The sequence below is a fragment of the Synchiropus splendidus genome, chromosome 3 (genome assembly GCF_027744825.2).
Source record: "Synchiropus splendidus isolate RoL2022-P1 chromosome 3, RoL_Sspl_1.0, whole genome shotgun sequence".
NCBI classification, from domain to species: domain Eukaryota; kingdom Metazoa; phylum Chordata; class Actinopteri; order Syngnathiformes; family Callionymidae; genus Synchiropus; species Synchiropus splendidus.
Genome location: NC_071336.1, coordinates 32,535,010 through 32,551,127, shown reverse-complemented (window position 1 = coordinate 32,551,127; position 16,118 = coordinate 32,535,010). Strand labels below are relative to the sequence as shown.

At 46.1% G+C, this 16,118-nt stretch overlaps 3 protein-coding genes across 10 annotated transcripts in view; 1 reads left to right on the top strand and 2 right to left on the bottom strand.

Moving 5' to 3' along the window:
* Nucleotides 1-427: 427 nt before the first annotated feature.
* On the bottom strand, nt 428-6,480 carry pdss1 (prenyl (decaprenyl) diphosphate synthase, subunit 1). 2 transcript variants are annotated; one of them, XM_053859266.1, is made up of 11 exons: nt 6,278-6,480; nt 5,248-5,309; nt 4,953-5,085; nt 3,171-3,301; nt 1,944-2,085; nt 1,775-1,886; nt 1,601-1,710; nt 1,415-1,495; nt 1,224-1,337; nt 1,073-1,153; nt 428-1,011 (listed from the first exon to the last, which is right to left on the bottom strand). In XM_053859266.1, exons 1-11 carry the CDS (start codon nt 6,446-6,448, stop codon nt 871-873), a joined length of 1,278 nt encoding a protein of 425 aa, XP_053715241.1. In that variant the 5' UTR covers nt 6,449-6,480; the 3' UTR covers nt 428-870. The 2 variants fall into 2 exon arrangements, with proteins under 2 accessions (XP_053715241.1, XP_053715239.1); XM_053859264.1 differs by having other exon boundaries at nt 1,775-2,085.
* Nucleotides 6,481-6,538: 58 nt separating this feature from the next.
* Nucleotides 6,539-16,118, top strand: part of LOC128755550 (protein adenylyltransferase SelO-like) — a 13,511-nt gene continuing 3,931 nt past the window's right edge. For 3 of the 7 annotated variants that reach the window (XR_008414146.1, XR_008414147.1, XM_053859251.1), the window contains exons 1-19: nt 6,539-7,453; nt 7,514-7,632; nt 7,693-7,821; nt 8,358-8,422; nt 8,568-8,624; nt 9,636-9,734; nt 10,049-10,116; nt 10,388-10,475; nt 10,540-10,609; nt 10,679-10,751; nt 10,829-10,912; nt 10,983-11,112; nt 11,797-11,841; nt 11,910-11,991; nt 12,069-12,161; nt 12,266-12,342; nt 12,421-12,464; nt 12,519-12,598; nt 12,682-12,786. Coding sequence is in view for 3 of the 7 variants with exons in the window: in XM_053859251.1 (XP_053715226.1) it covers nt 7,309-7,453; nt 7,514-7,632; nt 7,693-7,821; nt 8,358-8,422; nt 8,568-8,624; nt 9,636-9,734; nt 10,049-10,116; nt 10,388-10,475; nt 10,540-10,609; nt 10,679-10,751; nt 10,829-10,912; nt 10,983-11,112; nt 11,797-11,841; nt 11,910-11,991; nt 12,069-12,161; nt 12,266-12,342; nt 12,421-12,464; nt 12,519-12,598; nt 12,682-12,786 (1,653 nt within the window). In the remaining 4 variants the exon portion in view is untranslated. The other 4 variants (XR_008414145.1, XR_008414144.1, XM_053859250.1 and 1 more) reach the window with 4 other exon arrangements.
* apbb1ip (amyloid beta (A4) precursor protein-binding, family B, member 1 interacting protein) overlaps nt 13,954-16,118 on the bottom strand; it is a 25,753-nt gene continuing 23,588 nt past the window's right edge. Inside the window, exon 14 of the mRNA XM_053859249.1 lies at nt 13,954-16,074. Within this exon, the coding sequence (XP_053715224.1) occupies nt 15,361-16,074 (714 nt within the window). The 3' untranslated portion in view covers nt 13,954-15,360. The remainder of the gene's footprint in view (nt 16,075-16,118) is intronic.

The window sequence follows — 16,118 nt, the reverse complement described above, 5'->3', positions numbered from 1 at the left end:
AGTTTCATGGAATTAGTTGTTCAAGCATTTAACAGCAGACAGCGCCACCTGGTGGCCTCTGAAAATCAGGACACTGTTTCATGAAACCTCATCAGCCCATCACGAGACATCGCCTTCTGGTCCCCATGCCTCCACTCTCTTACTCACCTCCCTTTGTCCAAAGGAATTTCCCTCATAGATTATGAAAATATATCCTTTTTTTTTTATTTAGGTGAAAACATGTACAGCCAGAAATGAAAAAAGAAAAAAGTGCTGCGAGAAAAAGTTGTATAAAAGAGATGTGAAGTTTGCACCAGTTTGGACCCAAGGTCAGATCACGGGGGCAGCAGCTGAAGTTAAGAGGCACAGACTTCCCTCTCTAAAAACCTCCACTCCCTCTCTTTGTTGAGGTTTGACAGAGGTCAACTGAGGGTTATAGTTTCACGAGTCTGGACCAAGGGTTCCTCCCATGCTCCTCCATCCAGGACACGTCCCGACTGTACTGACTGGCTCTATTGTCCTCACCTTTATTGGGGATAAATGTACACAGCAGAGGATTAGAATAAAAAAACTGGGTTTATTGAGCCGAGTGGTTGCAGACGTTAAGGCTGTTGAGCGTTGTCCATGAAGACAGTTTGGCTTGTGACGGTGTGGACGGATGCAGACAGACGACACACACGTGAAATAAAAGACTCGGCGAGTACAAGGTTACAGACGTCGCCGTGACAGTTACAGTACTGAGATTCTTTCATTCGTGATTCCTCCTGTTCTGATTATAAATATCGCTCTGGGGGTGAAAGCAGTCCAGTCCAGGGCGGCTGCATTTCTCGCGCCCGACAGCAGGGGTCGCCCTGCGCAGGTAGCTGCCTGAAGAGAAGGTCGCGGCCGAGGTCACTTGTCTCTGGTCAGCACCATCTCGGTCAGCCTGATGAGGGCGTCTCTCTCCGCCGACGGCCGCAGGCGACTGATCTGTCTGATGGCCTCCTGGCAGTAGCGCTGCGCCAGGTAGCTGGTCTGCTGCACGCCATCACTCTGCAACCACACGCCGCTCAGAAGGTGCTCACAAACCCGAGGAGACCAAAGTGGCATGTACCTGCAGGACGTACTGCCAGGCTCGGTCCACATCTCCCTTGGAGCTGAAGCGCCTCATGATCATCGCGTGGAGCTCAGGGAACTGAAACACAGGAAGAGTCTGAGAACAAGCCCAGCTCCAATTGGCACTGCCGCCGGCACCGCTGCCTCACCTGCTGACAAGCGAAGAGAACCGGCCCGGTGGCTAAGCCCAGCTTGAGGTCTGCTGCCGCCGGCTTGCCCAGCTGACTGGCTCCGGTGGTGAAGTCCAGCACGTCGTCCACCAGCTGCAGATGAGAACCACACGATGGGTGAAGGTGCAGACCCCGGTGGCTCGGCAGCGACTCGTGTCCCGGGAGCTCACCTGGAAGGCGATGCCGACGTTCCTCCCGTACTGAAAGGCGATCTCGTGCACCTCGGGATCAGAGTTGACCAGGATGGACACCTTGAGCGAGACAGACGGACAGAGCGGTCAACAAGCAGATGGACGGAGCGGCGCCGAGACGTTCCTCCGTCCGGCTGAACTGCTGCGGAGACAGAACGTACATACTGCTTTACAACTGTTGGCGATCAGACTGGCCGTCTTCTTGAAGGTCTTCTCCAGGTAATGTTTGAAGCGCTCGTTCTCGTTTTCCTTGGCGCCCAGCTGCATGAACTCACCTGAGGGGAACCACAGCGGTCGTCAGACGGAGCACGCGTGGACATGTGAAGACAGTGGTCTCACCTCGCACCAGGTCTTCCACCACCTGAGACAGGACCTTGACCACCGTGATGTTCCCGATGCGAGCCAGCGCCACGGAGGCGGCCGACAGGATGAAGTCTCCGGCGAGGATGGCCTGTGAGAGACATGGAGCGTGAGCTGCAGCCTGGAGTCCTGCCACCAGGGGGCGCACCTTCCTCTCTCCCCAAACTTCATTGATGGTCCTCTTCCCCCGTCTCTTGTTAGACCCGTCGATGACGTCGTCGTGCACCAGGCTGGCGGTGTGGATCATCTCTGAGATCATAGCGATCGCCCTCTGACCCGGCAACAGATCACTGCAGGAGAGGTAAGTTTTATTGCCCTGAACAATTATGACCAAGGTTCAAAGGTCACCAGCTCCAGGAAACACACTTGTGATTGACCCAAACCATGCTTTGAGCACCATGTTTTTGTGTCAGGTGTTGTGTTGTTGTTGAGTTGGGATAATGCTGTGCGTGCGTGGGCTTGTTTATCCTACTTTGCGGGAACTAATTCTTGACAAAAGACTATTCTTGTGAGGACCGAATGACTTTGTGGGGACATTCGGCTGGACGTCATGAGGTTAAGCCTCAATTTGAGGATGAAGACTTCAAAATAACTGGGTCATTATAACTGTGTTTCAGAGTCCTGGTTCAGGTGAGCCATGTGTTTTAGAAGGCTGGGTTTAGGGGGAGAAGCTGGGGAAAGGGTTATGGCCATGAGAAACCCCGCAATGTCCCAAAATGATAGCAATACAAACATCTGTGTGCGTGTGTGTGCATCTTTTGCCAGACCACACAAATGTAAGCCTCAATTTGATTCCATTTGTTTAGGATGGTTTAAGGTGAGTCCCCACAAAGATAGGAATGGATTTGTGTGTCTTCAGGTGTTTTTGTTCAGCAACACTGAAGCATTTTAATAGGTTTGTGTTTTCTTCTTACTAAGGCTATTACTGTATACTTTTGATTTTGTGTTTTTGTCTAGTTATTACTTCACTTTTTCACTGTGGCGCTGTGTTTGCTTCGTATTTGGTACTTTTGTTTGGATCAGGCTTTGTATTTTGCTGCTGTGTTTTTGATAGCTTCTGCTGTCGTGTTGAAATTAGTTTGTTTTTGTTGCATTTTAGCCTTTTACCTTGGAAAGTCGAAGTTGTTACCTTGGACATTGTGTTTGTTTCAGGCACTGTACCGGCATTTGCTCGAGGTGTGTGTTGTGTGAGCAAGCCTCCTTCTGTCTTGGTTGTGGTGTTCAGCCTGTTGTGTTTAAAGATACTTGTGTCCTGTTTTGTGGTTAGGCATTCACCGTTGTATTTATGGACAGTCACTTGTCTTTTCTACTTCAGGCGCCACAATTGTAGCGAGCATGTTTCAATGAGAAGGGAGCGTCCAGGAAGCACACTCACCCGGATCTGTTGCTGTGGATGTTGAGCGCTCGGGCCATCAGAACCACGATCATGGGTCGGATGGCTTTTCCTTTGCCATCAAAGTAGTAGTCGCACAGATACTTGAGCTCCTCTTTGGACACAAAAAGTTCCTGTGAAGGCGGACAAAAAGTTCAGACTGGGTGCACAGGGAGTTTGTTAGAGTCGGTTCCACCAGCTCAATCCCCTGGAGACTTGACTAAATAACTCGACTGGGTCACACGATTTGATTAAATATTAAGGTCATGGGTTTGAATCCAGCTCGAGGCAACTCTTGGAGTGAGTTTGTGCTGGTGTGTGTTTTTCCTCCCACAGTTCACACAGGTGAATTGATGCTGAAATGTCAGGAGGCGTGACAGCTTGACCGACAGCCACTTTACAGGAACACCGCAGCTACCTCGAAGCTTTCCATAGATCTGTTCACTTTCCAAAGCGCTGGTGACATAAGGATTCCACTGAGTCACATGATTTATAAACTACAACGGACAACCCAACGCTCACTGTTCTGAGCGATGGGTTTGTCCATTTCAGACAGCAATGAAATAACTTTTCCAAGTTTGAGATGACTCAAAAACAGATTGATTTTTGGGCACAAACGATGACAAGGAGGCCATTCACATCGATGCCTCTGTGCTTTCTAGTGAACCAGTAAACAAAAGTAGGAAGAGCTTAAGTGTCACTCAGGCGGAAGTAAACAACACACCGGCAAAATGACGGGTCACTCCAACAGTCGGAGACTATTTGTTTTCATCCGACAGTCAAGCAAGTGACAACTCTTGATGATGAAGAGACATGGAAGGCCATTAAGTCAGACGCATCCGGTGTGTAGGATGAAGGATGATGTTTTCCAGACATGAGAGTGTTGTCAGAGTCCATGCTGCTGTCTCGCGCCGCAGCAAACAAAGCACAAATTTCATTTAATCTAATGTCACTTCCTCGACTACCTTCTCATTTTGTAAACAGAGAATACGACACTCCCACCAAGGATGTCACGGCTCGTGACCCTGAACCAACTTTTCAGGTTCCAAACCACTTCTGCTCCTGTCTGAAGAAGACGGCCGGTTCAAAACTACAAGAATCAGCACAGAGCCACGTGCCGGTGGGAAACGGCTGTAAGTAGTTCCCTGCTCCCGGCTTCCTTCAGCAGAGTTAAATATTTTTTATGAGTGTTGCTGAACTGAATCATTTCACCACTTTTCAAGGAAACACATTGTTGTCATCCTGCGCTGTGTATTGGCAGGAAACTTGCGAAACGTATCTCAATACAGGGAGGGGCGATACGATACACTGCGATATGTTGAAGCGCAGCAATATAATGTCACATTTGTTAACAACAGCCTTCACTTTAACGGGGAAAATCTGATAATGCAGTACAGTATCATGCACATGAAAACAAATGTACAGCAATAAACTCAGTCCAGTCAGACTTTCAGTTAAATTTCACAGGGCAAAAGAATGAATCACCAGTTTACAGAATGAAAATGTTTAACATATCAGTACAGCCAACTTAAAATATGAAGACAATATCACACAATCAAGTATCGCGATATTTCAGCGAAAAATATCGATGCAATATGGTGTATAGTGATATTTTCTAACACCTCAAGTCGCAGCTAGGTTCCTTTACCATGATAACAGGCGACTTTTTGATGTGTAGTTTTCATTTTATCAGGTTCAAAAGACCCAATTGTGAGTGATTCTCTCTAAGATTATGACATCAGTCACTGGGGTCAAAGAACATTACAAAAGTGTGTAACCACCCACCTTTTTAATGTCGTCATATAAACTTGTTAAGTCTTTCTGCGCTAAAGTAAACGGGTCTGTCAGCTTGGCGTCGCTGTGCGTCTTTCGGCAGCTGCAGGACTGTAGCGCTGGAACCAGCAACCTCGTGCTGTGCCTGAGAGGGGGGACACACAGGAGACACGCGGTGACATTTTAACACCTTTCATGGTTTATTCATTGCATTTTTCCCCTGAACATATGATGCTTAAAATGACCTGCGGAGGGCAGGATGGTAAATACACACGATGTCAGACTGATACCCCAAAGGTTCGCTCACCGTGTTGAGGTAAAGTTGATCGTTCTGAGGCTTGTATGAGACGGTCGCTTTGACGGAGACACCTGAGCGAGACAATAGTTTTTATTAGTTGGATGGATGGTTTGTTAATCTGACAGAGAGAAATGAACATTTCTATCATCTGTTTTTAAAAGACAAATAAGGGCTATACCAGATAAGACAAAATACAACTCGTGGAAATGTAGCATAAAGATAGGCAAGAAAAAAATGAGATAGATAAGACAATAAAATATACAATATATAAAATATTACCTGGAATAAAATACACTCCTATAAACTATAAAGTGTGTCTGTTTATTATGTTGTTATTATTATTGGTAGTAGTAAAGTAATAATAACAACAGTAGTTACAGAAACAAAACCTATCAAAAGATGAAATAAACTAAACTAAAGTTGACCTGCTGTTACTTCTGCATTGCACAAGTGAAATTACTCACGTTTTTTTATTTAATAATTAAACCGAATGATGGCATGTGATCACCTTTATGGTACTTTTAGTGTGTAGTTGCTTTTCCACCTTGGTTACTCTCTGAAGAGAATTTACTTTTTTGAATAGTAAACTTTAAACGACCGAGTGAGAGAACTCAATACTTGAAGGTGACAGTAGATCCCACTGAGTTTCTGTGATTTAATGGACGATTCGTGTAAAGATTTGTAGATGAATCAATGGCGTGTGAAGCGAATGGTCTCAGTTTTGACGCTGAACTGACTGTTTCCACGACTGAATATCAAGTGTCGGACCAGTCAGGAAGGTGGACGTGTGTTTGACTTGCAGTGAGTCTGAAATGTCATCGGCTCCTGACCCCAGCTCTCCGTGTCACTCTCGCCATCTGATTTCAAATTAAATTAACCGTTTAAACTGGAGGAAAGCACAACACCACGGCTCGCACGGGACGTCTTTACTTTTTCTATTGGTTTTCCAGTCAAACCAACGTGCGCTCCTCTTGACAGCTGCCCCACTATGAATGACCTTCCTGGGCGTCACAGTCCTTCCCTTCCCCGGGAAACTCACCTCGTTCGCCGGCCTGGTGCTCCACGACAAGCGGCCGCGCGTGGACGCTGAGTTCGACACGGACCTCCCGCTGCAATGCCACGCATTTTCAAGTAAACTAAGGCTCGGAGAGTTGGCTCTCCACCGCCGGCACTGCCTCCAACACGGGCCCGCCATGTTCCCCGAGAACATGCGCCGGGACCGGTTATATATTCGGCCGGAACCGGAACACAGGCGTCGGGCGGCGTTGGGTGACGTCACACAACATCGTGACAGCAGACAGGAAGTTCAGAGAAGCGACGGTATCGCCACTGTTTTAGTGTCTAGTTCGTTCGTGCTAATGCTAACCGCTCACTGTAGTCCAGAAATTACTATACATTTAATGTTTCTGGAGTCTGTCTGTGACCGATATACGTACTCTTGCATCTTGTTTATCTTGGTGAAGTCCATCTGGAATGACTTAAAGTAGCATTAGCTTTAGCTTTAAGTTACGCTAGGTAGGTCTAGTCGTTACGCAGTTAAACCAGCGAATGTTTGCGTCTCTCCAAAACATGTACAATAGTTCTTTGGTAGTTGGTATATCCTTGGCCTGTTCTGCATAACACGCATTCCCTTCACAACGTCTCTAACCCATTTAAATTCAAGTTTCCCCTTATACATGTGTGTATTCATCTTCATTCACCTCTAGTGATTTAATGTTATCTTTCTGGATTCAAAACACGAAAATAGAAAGCCCAATAACTTCTCTTTTCATAAATATACATTATCACTTTTCGTTCACAAACATTCGGTTTTGCTCTGAAAGTATTGTACCAATGTGGTAGTACAACTTAAACTACAATGATAGACCATAATATCCATGGGGGAAAAAACTAGATTAAACAACAAGTAAGAAAAATAACTGATATACCTGCATGAGGTTTTTGATAAATAAAACATGTACTGTGATAATGCATCTTAAAAATCGTCTTATATCAGTTAGTGAATAACTTTCACAATGACAAAAGTCCACCTACTTTTAGTCTTTGTTTTTGTGGCCCAGACATGGTCAGATGCTTTTGACGTTTGCCAGAGCGCCTCTGAAGCTCACTGCGCTCCTGACGACACTTGACACTAGAAAATCTAGATGGAACGCAAGTGCTGAGAAACTCATACAGAACCTGGAGAACTTCCGAGTCTCCTGCGAGAAGCTCATCGGTAACGCTGAAGTGACACGTTTTCTCAGTGACCTTGATGGTGATACTGTAATTCCTGCAGATGCCTTCCCGCTTGATGCCATTGATAGGAACTTTGTGCGAATTGTGAAGAACTGTATTTTCTCTCGGTCCACTCCGACCCCGCTGAGAGGTCCTGTGAGGCTGGCTGCGGTTTCTCAGGTGGGTGCCACTACGAACGACTCTGTCAGCCGCATTCACTGTCTTCTTCGCTCCCAACAGGATGCCGTTGAACAGATCCTGGATTTGGACATGAACGTCACCCACTCTGAGGATTTTCTCAGCTTTGTCAGTGGTAGCAAACTTCCACGAGGATCTGAACCCTTGGCACACAGATATGGTGGCCATCAGGTGGGATGTTTCTTTTTGCATGCAATCAAAATAATTTGAGTCGACCAAGTGGATTTAAAGTGGTAGGACTAGATAAATGTGCTTCTTCCAACTCCTTTTTGCTCAAGTGCTTCAGAAGTTGCTGATGCAAGTTGCCATTTGCTTTTTTGCTTTATGTAGTTGTTTACACAATCCAAAAAAAAAAAAATTACTGAATTGGAGACTGCAAAAACACTCGTTTTTAATCATGAGAAGTAAATCTGTGTCCAATCCAAGCCGTCCTCACGTGGCCCATCTCATCCTATGTCCTGCTGCAATGTGGGACTTGAGTACAGTGAGCAAAGGAATTTTCCAGAGAATAACACGCAGAAAACCGTCCTGTTCATCTCCTCCTCCATGGTGCTGCGTTGTGTTTTCCATTATGTTTCCACATTGTTTCAATACGCCTGTGTTTTTAAGTGTCTTGCGTGAGATTTTGTTTGGCGGCTAAAATAGTTATAAATCGGCCTATTGTAAAATCTGAAAACCACATCCGTTGTTCCCTCACTCTTTAATAGTTTGGCTACTGGGCCGGTCAGCTTGGCGACGGAAGAGCACATTTCCTTGGTCAGTACAGCAACAGGTAGGAGTATATTTTGGATGAGTATTATTCCAAACCTTTGAGTTACTTACCTTCATATGGTGTGTGGTGTTCAATTGGGGCAACTTTCTTTAAACAGTGCTGCAGACCCCAGAGAACCTGTCCTAATGTTTTATTTCATCTTTAGGAAGGGGGAAGTGTGGGAGCTACAACTGAAAGGCTCTGGGAAAACTCCATATTCAAGGTGTGGTGGCTGTTTTGTTTCTGTCTTTACACTTTACATCATGTTCAATTTCTGTCTTTGCAGTTTAGGCAGTGAAAGTCTTCTTCTTGTGAGAACATTTGGCTTAATGCTGACATTTAGTGAGGACATTTTGACAAGGTCTAGTGGGTCAAAACATCAGTAAAACAAGTTTATTATAATTGGGTGTAAGTTTGTTTCATAGTTTAAGGTTAAGGCCATTAGTTTTTGGGTTGTCTTAGGTGGTTAAGTTAAGGATGAGAGGCTGGGGAAAGCATGATGGTAATGAGAGGCCCTCGCAAAGATAGTAAAACAAACATGTGTGTACTTGTACTTCTGCCTTGTGAGAACCTGTATGAGTTTTTAATCAACAGAGTGAGGCCGTTTTGGCCGGTCCTCCTTTGTCAAGCCTCATTTTGAGGGCTAAAACTGCAAAATAGTTAGGTTAATATAATTGGGTTTTAGGTTGGTTTAGAGTAAAGGTCTGTGTCAGATACATTTTCTTGAAAACCAGGTTGTGCAAGTTTTCATTTTCTTTGTCAGTGAGTTCCACATTTTCACTCTTGTACCGTCAACATTTCGCCAATAAATGTGCAGCTGCACTGTTTTTACTGGTGTCATAAACGACGAAACCTTACTTTGTATTAACTGTATTTGCTCATAGGATTAGCTGCCTCCAAAGTAGCAGCTACTCTTGCAGACGCCCGCAGCAAACACAATAGGCAACACATAACACAACATAATAGAAACACCAGCAGTGAAACAGTGTTGCAGGGCCGATGAAACAGCGTGAATGAGTTGTTCATGTCCAAACATTTTACAGCAGACAGCGCCATCAGGTGGCCTCTGTAAATCAGGACACTGTTTCATGAAACCTCATCCAACCTTCAATACAGTGTCATGAAACCTCATCTACCCCTCACTAAGTATTGCTAAAACCATTTCAAGACAGTACGGTCAGGCAAAAAGTGAAGATCTGAACTTTGCGCGTGATGTCTCTCTGGGCTGCTGCAGGTCTGGAGATGGTCGAGCTGTGATCCGCTCTTCTGTCAGGGAGTTCTTGTGCAGCGAAGCCATGCACTTCCTCGGTGTCCCCACCAGCAGGGCGGCCAGGTGAGTCCCCGCTGCACAGTCACTTGTCCTTCCTCTCACTAGTGAGTGGAGCTTTCAGAAATGTTGTGCTGCCGACAAGTCGCTTAGAAGTAAAAACATTAAGCTACATTTAGGCAGGAAAACTGTAAAATAAAACACTGCAAAACTGTAATTACCATGGAATACACAGCTAATAAACACACCGTTAATAATTAGTAATTGTAGTGCTAGTAATAACTGGTTAATACACTGCCCAGACACATGTGACTCACTGGTTTGTTAATGGACATATGTGTGTGGGATGAACAGTTTTAATTGAACGTGTGCTGTTGTAGTCTTGTTGTCAGCGAGGAGCCCGTCCTCAGGGACCAGTTCTACGACGGCAGAGTGAAGACTGAAAAGGGTAGGATGACTGAAGCTTGTGTGAGCGGTGTGTCATGTATGAGGGAGGAAGTTTGAAGAGTTTCCTCATGCTGTGATGCTGTAACATAGTCAGCCATTGACCAACTGTTCCACTCAGCCGTGTCCTTTCTTGCCTGATGTGACTCACTCTTGTTATACTGTGGTTGTCTTTCAGAGAATAAGTTGAGCATGTGTGTCTTTTGTGTGCAGACGCACAGTTGCACGAATGACACATTCACTCATACATCACATATATTGCCTCTAACTTTCAGGAGCCGTCGTCCTCCGCTTAGCAAAGTCCTGGTTTCGCTTCGGCTCCTTGGAGATCCTGGCTCAGAGTGGAGAGATTGATCTTCTCAGGTGAGATGGTGTCATCAGGACTTGAATGAACTGTTGGAGACGATGTTTTTCCTGTTAATTGCAGGAAACTTGTTGATTTCGTGATAGTTGAGCATTTTCCCCTCATTGACGCCGAAGATCCAGATAAATATTTAGTAAGTTGTTCATATTTACTTTGGTAAATCCTGGGTTGGAAGTGGTGCTCAGTGTTTTTCCTTCCTCAGGTGTTTTATTCTGTAGTCGTAAACCAGACGGCTCATCTGATCGCGCAGTGGATGTCGCTCGGCTTTGCTCACGGTGATGACTCATACTCCGCTCGGTATCGGACCAGGTAACCTTTGAACCCTCATGATTCTGGTGTTGGGTCTCTGCAGGGGTCTGCAACACCGACAACTTCAGTCTCCTATCCATCACAATTGACTACGGCCCGTTCGGCTTCATGGAGGAATACGATCCCGGTGAGGGCCGCGCAGCTGCTCGGAAACGCCTCCCAGAGTCCGCCTCATGTGTTGGGATCAATGCATCCAGATTTTGTGCCGAACACGTCCGATGACGAGGGCAGATACAAGATCGGAGCTCAGGCCGGCGTGGGACTCTTCAACTTGGAGAAGCTTCTGCAGGCCGTCAGCCACATGCTGACCAGAGAGCAGCAGATACTGTGAGGAACCCGGCTTGCTCAATGGAACTGTGGCTCTAAACCCTCATCACTTTAATGAAGTTGATCGGGTCGGGCTTGGTCTCTAAAGAAGTTAATATGTTGTTGTGTTGATTAGGCACATTACTAAGAAAAATGGAACATCAGTAATTGTTCTAATTTGAAAAAAAAACTATCAAATAAAATGCAGGTATTTTAATAATGATTGAGATTTTTACATTGTTATCATTGTTTTTTATAATTGATTAAAAAAATGGAGCAGTAGAATTTGATGAAGAAAATTTCTGATATGACACAGTAATTGGACTCTGCTGTGTTCAAAGTTTAGAATTATCTCCAAAGTGCCTAAATGCAAGCTTTTGTCTGTCAAGAAAAGTGCATGACTTGGGTTAAACATAGTGATGGGTCGGTGAGGTTTCATGAAACAGGGTCCTGATTTTCAGAGGCCACCAGATGGCGCTGTCTGCTGTCAAGTGTTTGGACTTGGAACAACTAATTCAGTGAAACCTCACATCATTTCTAAACCAAGAGCGCCATCTAGTGGCCGCTGAAAATTAGGACGCTGTTTCATGATGCCGCATCTTCTCTTCACTAGTTAAACCTTATAATAATAATAATCTTTAATAATCCGTCTCTGTAGTGTTCATGTGAATGGAAGGAAGACAGTAACATGACTTTGTTTTTCAGGGCTGGAAAAGCGTTGAAGGCTTTCAGTGATATTTACCAGGCGAGGTGAGCGTCTCTTGGGTCTGTGTCGCTGCTGTAATAACTGACTTGTCACGGTCCTGCGTCTGTGTTAGGATCCACCAGTTGTTCACAGCAAAGCTGGGACTCCAGGGAGAGATGGAGGAGGATGGACATGTCATTGCCTTCCTGCTGAAGGTGTGTCGCGGCTCAGCGTCCCCCTCCCAGGCACTTTAGACCCTCAGCTTGATCTAAACTCTGGCTTGATTCTCCAGGTGATGGAAGAGACCAAGTCGGACTTCACCATGACGTTCAGGCAGCTGAGTGAAGTCACAGTGCAGCAGCTTCACAACAGGGACTTTGCTGAGGTGGTTGTTATCTATGGGCAAATACATGGTTTTTCCTGTCAACATGCTGTGGCTCTTGCTTAATATCTTCTGAGGCAAATGTGATGTCATGTACTTCTGCCCAGAGCTGGGCTCTGCAGGACTTGTCGTCGCACCCGCGCTTCTCCGACTGGCTGGACTTGTATTTGCGCCGACTCAGCAGGTCAGAACTAAGCCGAGTCACTCGAACTTGGTGGGTGGAATCATCTACATTACTACAAGATGTATTTTCCCCCTCCAGACAACCGACAGATACCGATGTGAAACGACGACAGCGGATGAGAAGTAAGGGTGAAGTGGAGGCGTTGGCACTTCCTATGTGAAGATCTGAACTCGCAGGTGTGAATCCTCGGTACGTGCTGCGGAACTGGATGGCCGAGTCGGCGATAAAGAAAGCTGAGATGAGTGATTTCTCGGAGGTCCGTGGCAGAATCCCACCCCCACAGCTCTTGTACCCTTCACAGCAACACTGACACTCGCGCTTCACTGTCTCCAACACTAGGTGGCGGTGCTGCATCACGTCCTGTCGTCGCCCTTCCTCACACAAGGATCCGCAGAGGAGGCGGGGTACGCGGCCAGGCCCCCATCGTGGTCAAAGAAGCTTAAGGTCAGCTGTTCTTCTTAAGGGAATCCCAGAGGCGATAAGAATAAACACTGCATTGTTTTTTGTTTCTTATTTTTGTGTGTGTCTTGTTTATAGCAACCAGAGTGTTCGACAAATGTGTTGTTATATTTTTAGCTGGACTTGGTTTTGTTTAAAACCAGCTGGTGTTCCGTTGGCTCTCAGCTTCTCTCTCTCATTTTATTATGAGCGAAGAACAGCGTGTCTTTATCAGTGGCCCTGCTCCTTCTGTTTTCACGAGTCAATAATCATGTTGCCATGTTGGTCCCAGGTGGTTATTCTGAAGCTACTCCGATCATTTTACAGTAATAATATCAAATATCACTGCACACTATCTGAGGACCAAAATGACTTTGCTTTATCTGAGGTTGAGTCGCAGCCTACTATTCTGGGGTGGATAGAGGTCGGCCATCTTGCCTAGATTCTTTCGCTCGTGACCACAGGCGAGAGGAATCGGAATCAACCGCTAAATGGAAGGTTTTGTCTTTTGGCTCAGCTCTGTCTTCGATACAGAACCCTCATGACCGCTGCTCATCACACTCAGTCCTTCTCTCACCCGTGGATAAGAACCCCGGATACCAGATCTGGGGAGGATCTCGTCTCGGACTGGACATTGAGATGAGAGTCATGGTGTCTTACTCAGAAAAGTGGGCCTTAATCTCAGCCCCAAGGAAACAGCCGCACCATCGTCTGCAAAACAGAGTGATAAAATCCTTATCGGAAACAAGTCCAAGTTATGACTGGAAATGAGGACTAGATTCTGACTCTCATCTTGGAACCAAAATGGTGGACTCGTCTAGGACTCCTGGAGCACTTCCCACTGGACATACGGAGCCACAGGACCTTCTCTAGGTCCCTGAAACTGGTTGAGCAAACGGCCACAGATCAAAGATCCTGCTGAGGATGAAAATCTGGACCACTGATCTATGATCAGTACAAAAGCCAACCACCAGTGCTTGACTCAAGTCTGCTACTCATTTGTGTCGCAACCTGGGTTTAACCAACAAACAGGAGCCTCCTGTTGGATTAGAGTCCAGCTGCATGATGTGGCCAAATCTTTAAGTCACTATGTATCCTGAAGGACCAGGTGACAATGCCAGAATTCTCAGGAAAACCAGAGTCCCTGTGCTGGAGAGCCGTGGTGGGATCCTCCTGTCACCCAAACCAGGAGAACTTGCTGAATTTGTGCCGTCATTAAAGCTGAAGACCATCTCACAAACGTTTGGTGTCTGACCTTTTTTTCTTTTTTTTTTTTTTAAGACTAAAACAGTGCTGTTCGATACACATTATACACAGGCCGTCTTTTGTGGTGAAACAATTACAAAACCGAACCAAAAAGTAAAATATGCTCAGGTTTTATTTAATTTTTCAGGAACTATTTACATGAAAATGTGTCAATATATACATTAAATTATATATTGTTGCGCTGTATCTGTATTTTTGGTTTGGTGTCACATGATATATTCACCAGAGTGAGATGTCCAGTTGACAAGACACAATATCCAGTTATAGTTCTTAGAAGTGTAGATCCCAGCCACCAAGTTAGCACACACACATGAGTAAACATCCAGGGTTAGTTAGTCTCAGGTCAGCGGGAACATCCACATGACGGCTGGTGTCGTGTTCTTGGATCAAGGAATTGAGCTGAGCTAGAAGGCTCCCTTAGAAATAAGACGGCCAGGATCCTCATCTATCAAAGGTGCGTACAGTGTGCACTTTTCCACTGCAAAGTCTGTATATTTATCAAACTTGAACAAGTCAATGAAACATGCTGCTTCACGCTGACTTGAGGCTGTTTAGTTTTTGCTTGTTTTTGCAGCTGTTGGTCCAATAGCGGCGCTTAGTGGCGGTGCCTCGATGTGCACATTAGGGACACATGAACACTTTAATACAAGAACCAGGTTTCCTCAGGTACTGTATTTTCCAGATTGTAACTAGAACATTTTTCCCCAGTTTCCCTTCCACTCAGGTGCGATGAGATGCAACATGTCATTTCATATGTTAATCGATGTTATTACACACTGAGCGACATGAGCAAGGAGTGAACGTGACAGGTCCTTAATGCGCCCCAATAATCTTTATTCTGTCCCCAGCACTGATGGATTCGGTCGTGCTCCATGGCAGAAATCTCACCTGATCACACGTGGTTAAGCTTCACAGCAAGGAAACGCAAAATGAAGCATAAAATGGACACTATTGTGGTGTTTTTTTGGTACATTTAAATGAGGATAAAAAATTCTGAGAGAAATATTGTCATAACAAAATGACAGTAAGAGTCAAGTTCTCAACATCTCATGTTTCAGCAAATAAATTCATGACCCGGTCCAAAAAATCAAAACATTTATTTGGAGTTTCTAATGGAGAAAGGAGCCTGTTCAGTTTCAGTATGGAATCTATGCAAGTATTGATACATGAGGCTGCTGAAGTGGAGAGTGGTCAGATGCTCTCTCTGCCCTGGGAATGTCTTGATTTCCTGTTAGAGACCACCCACGGACACAGAAGTTCAGAAGCTGTCGGTGAAGAATGAAGGTGTCATGTAAAGCCATGAAGGTTCTCAGACTAATTATTGCCTCGTTTCTTTCTCATAGCAAGCATCAGTTCTGACATGAAGTCCTCACCACCTCCTCCTCCTTCTCCGCCATGCAGTGATGGAGTAGTCCTCTTAGGTGGAGGAGGAGGAAGCTTCTTCGCTGATCCTCTGGCTCTCGGAATAGGCAACGGTCTTGAGGCATTCGAAGGAGGAGGTGGCGGCGGTGGCGGAGGAGGTGGAGGTCCTCCAGAACCCATGAAGCCTGGCTGAGATGGAGGTGGTGGTGGAGGGGGTGGGAGGGATCCATCCCCTCCAGGGAACGCTGAGGGAGGCGGAGGAGGCGGCAGGAAGCCTGGGTCTGGTGGTGGAGGTGGCAGAGGTTGATCCTTCCTTCTGAAGGAGGCCCGAGGAGGTGCCGGTGGGAGCGTCTTGACCGGTGGTGGAGGAGGCGGGAAGGAACCAGAAACAGGAGGAGGCGGTGGGAGGAAGTCTGGAAGGTCCTCTGAAGAGTCATCCAGAGGAGGAGGCGGCGGAGGACACGGGAGGTTCGACATCGCGGGAGGAGGCGGAGGAAAGTTGGTGGGCAGGTGTCGATGTGGGCCGAGAGGCGGCGAAGGTTTCTTGGCACTTAAAGGAGGCGGAGGAGGAGGAAGAGGGAAGGATGGATCTGGAGGAGGTGGAGGAAGAGGTCCACATGGGGGAGGTGGTGGGGGAGGAGGAGGTGGAGCGATGGATCCAAAGTCCTGAAGAAAAAAAACAAAACAAAAAGACAAATCATGAGGTGTTG